Raw genomic sequence first — 14,895 nt, forward strand, 5'->3', positions numbered from 1 at the left:
GGACATACCCTACCCGTTCAATGTTCGAGCAACTAAACTAAAAGACATGTTGATAGTCTTGATGGATGCATTATAACAAATAAAAATAATAATATAATAATAAGTGACGGCGAGTTTAATGTCCCTCACAAAAATCCAAGTAGTTCTGGGAATATCTGATTCTAACTCTGCAATAGTATAGAAGTGGGTAAAGCCAATAAATTTCCCTTGCTTGAACAAACGACCAAAACCTCACAAAACGTCAACATCACGCATTTTAAAGAGTATTCGCTCCGATCAAAAGGAACGTACAAATTACGAAGTGACTGTGTAATTATTATTATTATTTGTTTTCCACCTATCTTTATCTGTTAAAGAATTAGCTGTAACGAATCAGATAAATCTACGCCTTACAATGTCTGGTTTCTTAAGCTACTACATACATGTACATAATTCTTCAGATCTGACAAAGAACCTTCCTCTTGCGGTCATATATAGTGGGCAGACGCGTCATGTAGGCAACTGATCTGTGATTTCAACTCCACGTGGCATTTAATAAGTTACTCCAATGTTACTGCCTGCCTGTGTATTCGTCCAAACACGATCACGATCTCGCCGTCTGGAGGTCACTTCATGAATTAAATGTGTCCTTTTCCAAATTCAATAACAATGACGGCTAACGGCTACTTCAACTTGTAGTTTCTTAGTTTTAGTAAACAGCGGGTACAATGAGTCACGATCACATTACTCGGTTCTCAAAGCGCAATGCATGCAAAAGATTTTCAATATCGGAGAACTTTAATTAAATATTTCACCACATACACAGGAGGTTGCGTCCCTGAACATTGCTCGGTTCTCAAAGCGCAATGCATGCAAAAGCTTTTCAATATCGGAGAACTTTAATTAAATATGTCAACACATACACAGAAAGTTTTTTCAATATCGGAGAACTTTAATTAAATATGTCAACACATACACAGAAAGTTGCGCCCCTTTACAGGGACGCGAATGGGGAATCCTTGCCGCAAGGACCCCTCCAAAAAAACTGGACAATATATACTAGTCTTCGAAATATGACAGACAATTCAAAAAGTTCGTAAATCGACACAAAACCATTTTTTTGCAAGCCCTTGGGAAAAAGGGTGATCTAGCACAGAAATGCGGAGAAAATGCAGAGTATCAGAGGAAAAACATGAAGTTCTCGACCCCAACACTGATCTTTGGGATTGTGAGAGACGCTGAAGAAGATGACGACGACGCTGAGGAAGTATCTGAGCCGCTTAGTCCTTCAACATAAAGTCGGCCTCTGTAGGCTGCCAGATCAGCGTAATAAACAGGAGGCACCAGTGAAACGGGCTTTGTGCATCTGGCAAATGTGTAACAGAGATTGTTGATGAGTGTCTGCAACTCATCAGAACTGAACTTATTCTCATCCCAGAGAACATGATAATGGGTTGGCTTGCTGGTGCCTAGAAGACCATAGTGACTGCAGAGATAAAAATCAAACTCCCTTGGGTGAACTATTGTAGTGTCCACTACTGTTCCGGGTGGGACATTGCCTGATTTGGTGTTCACGTCGCCCGTGGGGAACAGCCTTGTGTGATGCCGCTTCTGCGCTACTATGAATGAAATGACGGGCTTATAAGTGTCCCCAAATTGCTTGAATGCCTTTTTCAAGGCTATTAGCTCATGATTTAGGACAATGTCGAATTGCCCCTCGCTCACCCCATCTCTGAAAAAGATGATCCTTTCAGGCAACTTTTTGTTGATCTTGAGATATTCGTCTAGCAATTCCTTGGACATGTCTCCAAGCTCGGAAATGTATTCCTGACGGTTTTTCTGGCATCGGATCTTGACCACATAACGGTTGGCATGGGGCCAGTTGATGCTCATTACAACTGCAGCAATTGACGGGCTTCTTTCATCTCGCTTGCCTGGATGATTCACGTCTGCTCCAAAGTAGACTACGTGATCGTTCCCAAAGCGTGGTAACTGAGTGGAGAGGCTCTTATTAAGCGCTGCATTGCTCCCTCCTACTTTGGCGTTGACCTTGAGAGCAAAATTTGCCAAGTACTGAGAACCGTATTTTGAATCACCACACTTTCTGACATGTTCCCATAGACAGCATTGTGTTACCAAGCCTATTTCTGTCTCACAGATGAGCTTGAGATTTTTGTAGCCATTGTGCTTCTCCTCCATAATGCATATCAAAATTTGCAACTGCCCTCTGCTTTTGGTCTGTATATCCGTCAGAGTCTGCCTCAGCTGTGACACATTTTCAAACTTGTTCATTGCATCTGATTGATAGATGATTGCCTTTGATTGCATGTTGATGCCTAGGATTCGGAACCGTTGCACCATGGCATCGCAGAAAATTTCCACAGTCCGAAAAGTCTGCCTTTCTGGCTTCTGCTTTGAAAAATGTATAATTCCCCATCTATCAATGTTTTTCCCATCAAAAACGTGACTTTTAAGCAGATTCCATTGCCTGTCATCTGGCCGGGGAATAACCCGACTCAATTGCCCCCGGTCACCCAGCCTCAGCTCGGGTGCATCTAGCACCCGTGCTGCCACTTGAGTCATTTCTGCACCCACCGTTATTTGAAAATGGGGTAGATATGGACCACTGCATCAAACACCAAAACGAAACCGCAAAAATGTTGGAAATTATGGTGTTCCAATGGAATAACTAAATGCATTGCATTAAAATGCTAGTTTACTCCAAAAATCTAGCTAAAGAATTACAGCAACTATTCCACAAGGTTTGTGATAAGCTGAGGAAAACTAGGTGAAATTAAAATGAAAGAAGGGGAAAAGCAAAGTTCTAAAATACAATTCGCTTTGCATTATTTGAAAACTAGAACTGTGAAATTACCATTACATGGAGACTGCAAAGTACAGTGCGAAGTGGATTGGTTGTTCAGCCAGGAATGGGCATAATTCTTCCCTTACCGTTTGGTTCATGGAATTTTAAAAACTGGGATTTCTACAGACCTTGGTTTAGCCAAATCGAGGTTTTGTTCATTCTGAATTTTGGGATTTTACTTGAACCGTTCGTTTCACTTGGAAGATGCATGTGAAGACACATTTTTATGCGTAAGCTTGAGTTGAAGGCAAATTTGAAAAAGTAGTCCAATCTATTGTTTTTACACTCCTTAAAAAACATAACCAGGTTTTGATTTTTAATTCCTACTTGCTAGTAGGAAGTTGGAAAACTTGGTTTTGAGGCAAAATTGGAAGTCCGGTATGGTAATTCCATTTTGCCAATTTTGAAACAAACGCAAAAATTTTCAGATCTGGATTTTGAAGAAGTCAATTCCTGTCATCTTCCAGGAACCAAACGGAATGATTGTTTAAAGGTGGGCCGTTAAGCAACCATTCATATTTTACCTATGAGAACGTAATGCTATTTTCAATCTAGTGTGGGAATGGTTGAAGTCATAACAACAAATGAAAATAATAACTACCCAGAAATTACAGAGCAAACCAAGTTTTGAAGACAGTAATGTTATTCTCAATCTAGTGTGCTACACCTACTTGTAAGGTAGAGTATTTTTGTGTCAGTGGTATGTGGAATGGTTGAAATCATAACAGACGAAAAAAATAATTATCCAGAAATTACAGATGAAACCAAGTTTTGAAGAAAGTAATGCTATTTTCAATCTAGTGTGCTACACCGACTTGTCCACAAGGTAGAGAATTTTTGTGTCAGTGGTATGTGGAATGGTTGAAATCATAAAAACAGATGAAAATAATAATTATCCAGATATTACAGAGGAAACGAAGTTTTGAAGAAAGTAATGCTATTTTCAATCTAGTGTGCTACCTAGTGTGCTACACCCCTACTTGTCCGCAATGTAGGGTATTTTTGTGTTGTGGGATGTGGAATGGTTGAAGTCATAACAACAGATAATTATCCAGATATTACAGAGGAAACGATAGATTTGAAGTCGTCAGTAAGACAGTTCCAGGAGAGTCTAAATTTCAAGTTTCTTATAAAAATTCATTAAAAAGTGACTGGGGAGTACAGAAATTCCAAGGTAAACTAATCATGTTGATAGCAGTTGAGGTCATCACAGTTGAATCAAATTATAAAAAAAATTGTGAGAGACAGGGTGAGTAAAATAAAACTACACTATTGAATGGAAACTTACCTTCTAGGTCCATCTGGTAGTGACATGATCTGATTGATTATCTTCTGCCTCTCGTGCACTTTGGGACAAGCCATGAGCCGCAAATCTTTTTGCTGATTTGCATTGAGATTATCCTTTGGATATCGTAGCCCTTCACAAATCACACAGAACTCCATGGGAACGTAATTAGGTCTATCTGGTTGTTTGCTCAGGTCCAAACAAGGAAGTAGTTTGAACTGAATATCCACATTGTAACGCTTCCTGTAATATTCCACAAGGCTGCTCTGTTTCTGCTGCCCGTTTTCTTCAATGCTGAAGATGAGATCTTTAGTAATTTCTTTAGTGAGTCTCCCCACGGTGTATTTTTGCTTTGTGAGCCTATGAGTGACAGTTACCTTCAAACCCCTCAGAGCACTTTCAGCCTTCTTTCGGTCAGTTGTATTGAGAGCTGTGGTTGGTTGGCAATCAATACCCCGGTTCTCCCACAAATAGTCAAGTACAGGCATAGATGCATGGAAAGCCACCACTGAAAAATCCACATTGAGAGATAGCCCCTGTGCTGTAGGCCTGAGACTCATCGAAAACCCTCTAGCTGCAACAATGCCAGCCTGAAGATATTCCTGGCGCTGCTTATCTTTTTCATAAAGGCTTCGTCCCATGATTATCCTACTGCTGCTCGGATGTTCCCTTACTACAAGATCCAACGCCTGCAACATTTCCTGTTGCACGGTCACATGTTCGCGTAAACTTCTATTTAGAAACTCTGATAGTCTACGCCCATCTAGCTTGTTGGCTAGTGTTAAAGTCACCTTATATTCTTTAGGTTCCTTGTCTTCCCCTTTAGACAGCTTCACGGTAAAATCCCCCTCTGGCAATTCGATCGCACTGAAGAGGTTCTTTTTGCCATCATATACGGGCTTTGCATCACGGAAAGCCACGCGATTCTCTGCAACCAATTTGTTCTTAATCTCTTCCGCATCTGCCCTAGAAACAGTGGTTGCCAAGTCCTGAACCTCGGAAGTAGATGCACCACGGCCTCCTTTCTGCTTTCCTCCACGTTTGGAAGCACCATTTTTTGCAGACGGTCGTGTTATGTTCACATCGTAATGGAAGATCAGTTGACCTGGCAGGAATTCGACCTTGAAATGATTTGCAATGAGGCGGACCTGCTTAGACCCATTTTTTCCTCCTGCATCTGGCCTCTTTACAGGCTTCAAATTTCCAGTGCTGAGTTCTCCAATGCTATCACCGGTACTGCTGCGAGTGCTAGTACCAGAACTCTGCGGAACACTAACCGAGGCCAGGGGTTCTTGAATGTTCAGCCGAGCCATTTGCCTCGTAGATTCCTCCATAGCCAAACCTGGAGTCATTCCTAATCCATCATATTCAAGCGTAAAAAAAACACTAGTTAACATCAATTTCAACATTGAAGATTTCAATCCATACTCCACCTAAACAGCAATTGTCAAAGCTCTTCTGAACCACTTGTGAACAAAATTTTGACCAGGCTGCCGTGAACTACTTGCATCAAAATTCTGACCGTAGTTCAGAAGAACTTTGACAAATGCTCTTTTGAACAATATTTTGACTAAGCTGCTCTGAACTACTTTGTAACAAAATTCGGGCTGTAGCTTAAAGTGAGCTGACTGACATATAACAGTTGCTTCGCTAACCATCAGGGAAGAAGCTTTGTTATTTAAAACTTCCTAAACAAGAAGTCGAGGAGATCTTTAACAGAAAACAAATTTGTCATCCAGCATCACCCTATATCACTGATTTACCAGCCCCTCAAGCATTAGACATGAAATGTTGGTTAAACACTTCATGCAAAATTGGTTGTATCAGTCTCCAAATACACTGAATCGTCCAGGAAACCACATACACAAATGAATACACAACTAATCTTAACGATGTAATATGTATATTTTCTAAACACCTTTTGCCTAGAAGCCCAAATCCTACACCTTGGTACTTTCCACAACAGAGATTGCTCTAGATATTAGACTAAAAATTTCAATGGCAGCAATCAGGAATGTATATTAAATTTCGGAAGACCAAAAAGGGGGAAAACAACTACAACTAATCATTATTTTACATAAAGCCTAAGCTACCGAAGACGAATAGCGAAAACCTAACCAAAAAATTTGTAGTTTCACAGGAAGAATCGAAAAACCAGTTGGCATTCCCATGTACCTGGCTGAACAGAAGGCTGCGGGGCAAATTGTTGTGGTTGTTGCCTTCCTCGTCCCCATGCCTGCGGACCCCATGCCTGAGGAGGTCCTTGACCTCTTCCTTGACCGACTGGTGCAGCCTGGCTTGGACCTCCACGCTCAAAGCCTTGACCAGACGCAGGCGGAAACCCAGCATAATTTGTTCCAGGTTCGGATCCCCCGGCTCTTCCCTGACCCCGTGCTTGGCCTCTCCCTGGAACACTTCCCTGAGGCGCCGGTTGCCTCCGCTGCTCATCTCCTCTCCCTCTTCCTCTGCCCCGCCCTCTATTCCCTCCTCTCTCCATTGATCCTTCAAAAATATTTTCCCTCTCCTCCTCGCAAAACCTGTCAATCTGCAGAAATCCCGAAAATCAACTGCATTTACAAATATACAATGCCTAGGACAGACTTATACCGTGTTAATTTCTCAAGAAACCAAGGAGAATCGGGAAAAGCCGACCCAAACCGTAGCCGCCAAGAAAATGAAAACGAAAATAAAAGGAAATTACGGAGGCTGTTTCTAGGAAACACCGGCATAATTGGAGGCTTCTGTATCGGAATGGCTTAGTGGTTAAGAAAAATTTCATTATTCGAGTTAATTTTCCTACAACCCCGATTACGTAGCTGACCAGGGTTGGGTTGAAAAGTATGATAAGAAAGCTGTGCAGTGTGGGGCCCACGGGTTAAAGTTATGTTAGCTTGGTTATCTAGCATGACAGTCGCATGGAGTTCGTTGGGCTTCAAATTTCCAATAGATCTCGGCCGCTTAATTTATCCACGTGGCAGCGTCGTGTTTATTTTTTCCTTTTAAAGTTCCACAATAAGCTCGGGTCTCATTATTTTTGTATTTTCCTGTTTCGTTTCCAATTCCGAGAAGTGCGCCCTGGAAGAAGTGGAGGGCTCCTATTTCGATGCAAGTTTGGGACGACCTCTCAAGGGAAGGGAAAGGGGGCTTTTATTAGCTAATAGTTTTTCAGAATAATTTGGTTCTTAGTATAGGAATTGAAAATTAGAATAGGAAAATGGAATGGGAATAAAAAAGCGCACTTTCAATCTTTTTTGTTTGAATTTGACTAAGAATATGTTAATCTGTTGTCTCGTTGTACAAAATGGAATAGGAATAAGGTTTAGTTTTGTATTTTGAAAAATATTTTCCTTAAATGTTTTTGTTTTTATTTATTATTTTTTGGTGTATTTTTTCAATAATGACAAAAAGGTTAATTTATTTTCTTTTTCTTTTTTTTAAAAAAAAATTTAAACAAATATATATAATAAAAAATGCTATCAAAAAATATGTTTTAAAATATTTTTAAAAATTTTTAAATTATTTAAAAAATTAAAACAAAAAAGTTTTTTAAAAAATTATTTAAAAAATATTTTACAAAATAAATTGGGAATAGGAATGGCCTATTCCAATAACAACTAGTTTTTGGCATGGACATATGCTTATTTTTGTTAGTATAAATAATTAATTACTATTTGCACTTTACTTAAGGTTACTTAGGTTAATGCATTATTATATTAGTTGTCATGTAGACACCTAGGAGTATGCATTGTCATATGAGTTGTCTTGTTGACAACATAAGAGTTAGCAACTTATTTAAGCACATGGTGTCTACAACATCTCTTCACGAGATACACCTCGTTATGCTTATCCTCTCATTGTTGCACGTACATTCATGCACAATGGAGGATAATCCACTTCTAGTGGACATGTGCTTAATTGTCATGCTTATCACTTTGTTGACTCCTAATCATTCTAGATGTCTTTATATATAGGCACTTCTAGTGTGTATTCACGTCAAACATTCATCCTCATATTGTTATTATGATCATACATTATTTGGTCCATACTGTGCTAAGTTTTGGAGCTTCTTGATCTTGGTGTCATTTTTCCCTAAGGAAAATTCTTACATGGTATCAGAGCTGAGGGAGCTTCATTTCATAGCCATTGGAGACCATTTTTGCTTCACCTCTCAGAGGACAACGATTCAGATCCAGAGTATCTGCAGCTATTGGGAGCATCTAGAACTAAAGCAAACCTCACCATTGCATTTGGAGCATTGATTTGGTGAATTTTGACTATAAATTTGCCTACCCTGGGCTATAGTCAAATATGAGGCAAATGTTTTTGCAAACTGGAACCTGAAGGCCCAATTTGTGAAATTGGTATGATCTTTTAGATCCATGCAATTGATTTTCAAATCTGCATTATTTTTCGAAAAATTTTGGCCATTAGGCCTATAGGAGAGCATTTATTGCAGGCATGTCGAGCAATCAAACCCCGACAGCTTGTTGCTGGTATATTCCATGGAATATTCCACATCAAGCGGTTGACACATCCTCCAACTGGCAATAGACATCAGCGACAACATACATGTAGATCTCCCCACAAACCGGCAAAACCACGACACACAACGCGACAACCGGCAACTAGAATGGGCAACATTATATTGACAACCCTTAAGCTGATTCATAACTGACAGGCTCTGAGTTCTTAAACACCTCGGCACCCCATCACACAATGAATGTGGGACTAAAGTCCCACACCCACCATCGGTCGTCACCTTCTAGCCACCGACCTCCCATCGGCGACTGCGCTATGATGTCGATAATCCACTTCCGACCGCCCACTGTGTACTCTGCCAACCTCTGACTGTCGACAACACTTTTTCTGGCACCACATCAACTCTAACTTGGCTTTTACATGTCAGCACCCTCAAACACGCAATCTGCCACGTCAGACAACAGTCAGCACCTTTGTATCACCAAATAAGTGCCACATAAGCCGTCACGTTAGTGACAAGATTGCCCTACACAAAGTGCCATGTCACTGTACAGATTTGACACATCAACATCCATACTGTATGAACTGCATAGTCATCCAGCCGAGCCTATTTTGCTGATGTCATCATTTTGCGTGCTTAAAATTGACAATCATTTAACTGTCACAAGCAGGCCAAATTACACTATTGCAACGGTCATTTGGACGTCAAATTTAACCTCATAGTTTTCTGACATCATTAGGGCAGACCCCTCACCATTTACAGGTTTGATTTGACAGTTTAACTTTAGGAGGCCATATCTTAGTCATCCAGACTCCAAATCAGGTGCAATTTTTTTTTTTTTAGACTAGAATTTCTTGAACTTTTTAGTGGTGCTATTATTTTCTAGTTTTGGTGCACGAATTTGTTAGAAATTTTTTTTTTTTTTGGGTGATTGTACCTGTCCAATCCTACATTTTACAACTTCAAATGCTCTGTGCGGGCTCATCTGGACACATAATTAGGATTTTTTTTTTTTAAGTGCATAATTTTTCATCTACTTTCCAATCTGTAATCAGATTATAGGCTTGTGTGGACAAAAATACCACTTTCAGAAATAGGTCCTTTTTGTTTTGTATTGCTTTGATCAAACTTCAAAATTGTTATATATTTGAGCTACATTGCTAAGTACCATGGTTGAACTCCAAAAGGAAGTTGTAAGCAGCAAAATCAGAAGTCCGCTTAGGCCTAAATTGGCAAGTGGCTATTGTAATCACATTGCATATAAAGTGCCTAAAGCATTCATTGGAGGGGGGGGGCATTTGATTGAGTGAAGAGGGGGGTTTCTCTTGGTGTTGTGTTCCTCTTTTCTTGTTGTTATCTTTCTTTCCTTGCATTATGGGAAACATTTAGGTTCCAAAACTAACACCACACAATTATTCCACACAGTCAGTTAAAAAATGGTGTGAATTGATGAATGAAGAAGTTTCTCAATATGCAGATGGATCTTTTCCTAAACCAACAGGTGATCAAGTGTCTCAAAGTGAAATTTGTGCTTAGGAATCAGTGGATAGGAAAGCCCTAGGACTCATTAGGTTAGGGGATGATGACAAGATCCTCTATCAGATCATAAAATATAATACATTCAAAGAAATTTGGGATTCCCTTAAAAACCTATATGGGAAAGTGACTGATGAGGATGTGTACGAGATTAAAGATAAGCTTATCTCCCTAGATCATAAGAGCTTTGATTCTATCTAGGATTTTATCATCAAGGCGAATGAGTTGAGAACAAAACTTAATGATTGTGGTAGTCCCATTAAAGATGACAAGTTGATTTATCTAATTCACAATAAGTTGCCATCATAATACTCCACATTTGTCTCTTCTTTCAACAGCACAAAAACTACCTTAGGGGCTTCCTATAAAATAATCACTTTTGGTGACTATGCCTAGTTGTTAGAGGATGAACAAGCTAAGTTGATAACAATTGGGATTCTCAAGTTTTCAAAGTCTAAGGCATTGGTGGTGAACAATAAGGCCTCTAAAAATTTAAGTGGGGAAAGTTCAAACAAAGGCAAGGGAAAAAAAGAAGTGGAAAGATAACAAACAAGGGGACATAGAAAAGTCATCTCCAACATCAAATCAACAACAAGGCAAGTATTCTCTTAATACCAACAAAAAGGGGGACAATAATTAGGAAAAGAAGAAGTGTGCCTATTGCAAAAGAATTGGTCATGATGAACATCAGTGCTATCACAAGCAGATTGATGAATTGAAAAACATCATGAAGAAACACAATGTTCCATTGCCTAATGCTTATAAGGAAAAAGGGTCTTCATCTTCAGATTCTAAGAGCAAAGGGCAAGCTTTACTTACAAACATTGTTAGTCAAGGAGAATAGATTATTGACTCAGGTGAACACATCACATGGGTGCTTCAGAGAGAGATTTTTCTTCCATGACACCTTCAGAGGTACCTCACATTTTTATAGGGGACGATACTAAAGAGGAAGTTGAAGGAAAAGGTGAAGTTCAGATAGAAAATGGAGAGTTTAATGATGTTCTCTATGTTCCTAATCTTACCTCCAACCTTCTTTTAGTCTACCAAATCACTCACTGTGGAGGTGGAAACAAAGTTGAATTTCTTCTAGATTCAGTGGTTGTGAAAAGCATCAAAGATGACTCTATGGTTGCAATAGGCAAAGCTAATCATGATTCAAGGCTTTACACTTTCTCTTCCTTTGTGCCTAAATCTAATGCACAAGCCTTGTTAATGCATTCAAATACAGAAAGAAAATTGTGGCATGAGAGGTTTGGACATCTCAACTACAGGTATCTTCAACAACTTAGTAGCAAGAACATGGTTTATGGTCCACCTCAAGTCCATTTTTCAAAAGGTGTTGTTCAGGTTGCACACTTGGGAAGCATCCAAAAAAAAATTAACAAGGGGAAATCTTGGAGAGCACAATGTGTTCTTGAATTGGTTCATAGTGATGTGGTGGGCCCATTTCCAGTGCCATCATTTGGTAAGTCTCACTATGCACTCACCTTCATTGATGACTACTCTCACTATACTTGGGTATTCTTCATGGCTTATAAGAGTGAAGTGTTTGAACAATTTCTCAGCTTCAAGGCTCAAGTAGAAAAATAGTCAGAGAAAGCCATCAAAGTCCTTTGAACAGATAATGGAGGAGTATGTGAACTCAAGACTTATAGACTTTTGTACTCAAGAGGGAATTGACCTTCAGTATTCAGTACCATACACTCCACATCAGAATGGTGTTGCCAAAAGGAAGAAGAGAACCCTCAAGGAAATGACCACCTACATGCTACTACATAAGTCCCTTGATCAAGTCTTTCGAGCTAAAGCAATGAATTGTGCTAACTATATCTAGAATAGGAGTCCTCATAAAGCTTTGGATGGTGTAACTCCTTTTGAAGCTTGGACTGAAAGGGAGCCTTCTGTAAAGAACTTTAGAGTCTTTGGTTATTTAGCATGGGCACGAATACCTCCACAATAATGCAAGGCATTGGAACCACAAAGTAAACCTTGCATCTTTTTTGGTTATGCGAACTCTCATAAAGCCTACAAGTTGATGGATCTAGAGACACATGACATTTTCTATGAGAGGAGTGTACACTTCGAAGAAAGTTGTCCCAGCTTTACTTCTTCAACTCCTCCTTCTTCCTTCCTCATTGAAGAGAGTGACAGTGATGATAGTTGTTAGAGTTATTAGATATTTCCTAATTAACTCTAGTTGCTTAAGCTAAACTTTAGGCATCTAATAATTAATTTCTTTTATTAATTATTTTGATGCAACCTAGGTTAGACCTTTTTTAGGGTTTTGATCTCCTTTATAAGGATGATCTCTTATTGTAAACTTAACTTGAGAATTCACTTTTGATTATTGCAATCTATTTTTTGCTCATCAAGAATGTCTCATCTATGGATCTGGCAATTCCTGCCTCCATAGCTTTTTGCCTCTCTCTTCTGTAATAGGTGTTTGCATGCAAGTGATTTTTGGGAGCTGTGGGGTTGATCTTTCATCAACTTCAACATGGTATCAGAGCCCCAGATCTTCATGCCCTTGTTCTGTTCGTGAGAGTTTTGGCATTGGATCTGACATTGGTTTTCAGATTTAAGCTTTCAACCTTTTTTATTGGATTTGGGGGGTTACTGATTTTTTGTGGCACTTTGGGCAAAAACAGACATCACCGTTGAACTCAGAGCGCTTGAAAACCCCCATTTCCATATAAAATACATTTAGTTTTTTGGATGCTGTTGAAATTTGGGGCAAATTTTTTTTGATAGGTCTCCATACCGGCTCGTACTTCTGCCTACCATCCTTCTTGGCTCATGGAAATCATTGGTGATGATTTTTTGTGCATGGAGATAGTTTTTTGGGTGATGAGGATTTTGGAGATTATGCCTTGTTTTTGGCACCCACGTTGTTTACCCCAACTGTGCTTGTAGCGCATTTGGTTCTTGGGTCTCTAGCAAGTTTGGGCCTCGACCCTCTTTTGGACGCAACCCTTTTTTGGGCACTTCTGCCTAATCGAGATATCCTTTGGGATCTCTTCTCTATGCTCAGCAAGGCCCTCTTCATGTTGTTTTAAATTTGGTGGGATCTGCTGCGAGAAAGGGAGATCGAGAGCTATGTACATGATCTGGTTTTTCTTGCAAAGGGAAGCTCCTCCTCGGGCAGCCACATGGCAGTAGTTGGTCGTCTTCACGTCATCACTTCTGATGTCATTCTCTGCTCTATGGATGAGAATTTTTATGGGCGTCGACGCTCCTCCATTGGCCACTCCACCTTCACTCTCTCTAGTGATATCTCGTACTTATTGGCGCGTTGATTGGAGGCGCCTCTCTTTGTTACGTGGGTTTAGGAGTTATTTTATGAAGTTGCAGTTGGAAGGCGTGGCGGTCTTCTTGCAGTCATTTGGTAGATTTTAAGGCAAAGATATGGGTATTTGTAACTATTTGTGTTTTTCATTCAGCGGTTCCTATGCTTCTTAGCTCCACGTCGACAGTTATCTCCCTCTACTCCATTTTTCGCTAGTGCTTTTGCTCTCTTTTCGGCGGAAATTTCTCTTGAAGGGCATGATTTGTGCATTAAGAAGCGCACATTCAGATTTGTTTTGAGTGGGATCCCATGCGGTTTTTGTGGGCATGGACTCTGGAAAGTGTCGCCTGATGTGGCCTCCTGTGATTTTCGTGTTTGCTTGGAGTTTACTGTGAGAAAAGGATGCGTCTCTTTATGGTGACTGTGCAATGTTTTTTGTTCTGTTTTTATGCTCCACCTGCGACCACCACATGGTTTGGGAGCTTTCTTCTTTGCCGCAGACTTTGCAGTTGCAGGGGCCTTGGCAGCCATTCTTTGAAAAGCATGATTCCCTTTGTTAGCGCCTTAAAGGCTCTCCTTAGTCCATGCGGGAAGATGTTTTCTGTATAAGAGATCATGCCTTGGACTGCGCCTTGGATTGCACCTTCGGTAGAGGCGCCTTGGATTCCTCATTCAATGGGCTTGGAATTCTCAGCATATGCAGATTTGGAAGGTGTGTTTCAACTTCAAAGAAATCAGTAGCTCCTTTCCTCGGCACCACTGCTATGCTCTTTGGTGACATGTGCATTAAGTATTCAATGGGAAGCAGATTTTTCATGCCTCTCCGTCCTCCCACATGGTTCAATTGCAGTTTCTCCAATTTGTGATTGGCCAAGAACTGCAGGTTCCTCCATTCTTGGCGGTATACGTTGACAATGGATTTTTCTCCAAACACATGGTTGTGCTTTTTTCAGCACATGCCCTTATTGGCCACCGGTTTTTTAATCCGACACCGGCCCTTTGTTCGGCTTTTGTTTCTGGCGGTTGAATTTTTTTCAACAGGGGTCATTTTATGGCATTTTTTGCCTTGACGGCCATTTGACCGTCAACTTTGGGCTTCACCTGCTGATATCAGCACTGCATCACTACTCTTGTCACCTCCTTGACCTCTATTTGAACCTACCTTTGCTTTTTTGCTCATATCTTGGGCAAACAGACTTCGTTTTTTGCAAACGAGATATTGCCGGAAAGCTGGTTCCGAGCCTGTCATAGTGGTACAGTTAGTTTTCAGTTTTGATGCTGTTTTGATAGCTTTTTCTGCTGTCAAAGTCAGGGGTATAGTTTTGCACTCCGGGAGGCATATCTTGAGCATCCGATCTCCAATTTGGGAATTCTTTATATCGTTGGAAAGGTCTTTCCGACCTCTTTTCAGTGATGCTGGTTGTTTTTCTAGATTCTGCTCCAAGCACATTCTATTCAAT

At 40.2% G+C, this 14,895-nt stretch overlaps 1 protein-coding gene across 2 annotated transcripts; it reads right to left on the minus strand.

The window, feature by feature from the left end:
* Window positions 1–910: 910 nt before the first annotated feature.
* LOC149542389 (protein argonaute 7-like) lies at window positions 911–6,883 on the minus strand. Of its 2 annotated transcripts, none has more exons than XM_089797334.1 (3): window positions 6,306–6,883; window positions 4,134–5,472; window positions 911–2,605 (listed from the first exon to the last, which is right to left on the minus strand). In XM_089797334.1, exons 1-3 carry the CDS (start codon window positions 6,625–6,627, stop codon window positions 1,159–1,161), a joined length of 3,108 nt encoding a protein of 1,035 aa, XP_089653460.1. In that variant the 5' UTR covers window positions 6,628–6,883; the 3' UTR covers window positions 911–1,158. The 2 variants fall into 2 exon arrangements, with proteins under 2 accessions (XP_089653460.1, XP_089653459.1); XM_089797333.1 differs by having other exon boundaries at window positions 4,134–5,484; window positions 6,306–6,869.
* Between the last annotated feature and the right edge of the window lie 8,012 nt (window positions 6,884–14,895).

This window comes from Cupressus sempervirens, chromosome 8, assembly GCF_028749045.1.
Source record: "Cupressus sempervirens isolate cs-2001-9-10 chromosome 8, ASM2874904v1, whole genome shotgun sequence".
Classification (NCBI taxonomy): domain Eukaryota; kingdom Viridiplantae; phylum Streptophyta; class Pinopsida; order Cupressales; family Cupressaceae; genus Cupressus; species Cupressus sempervirens.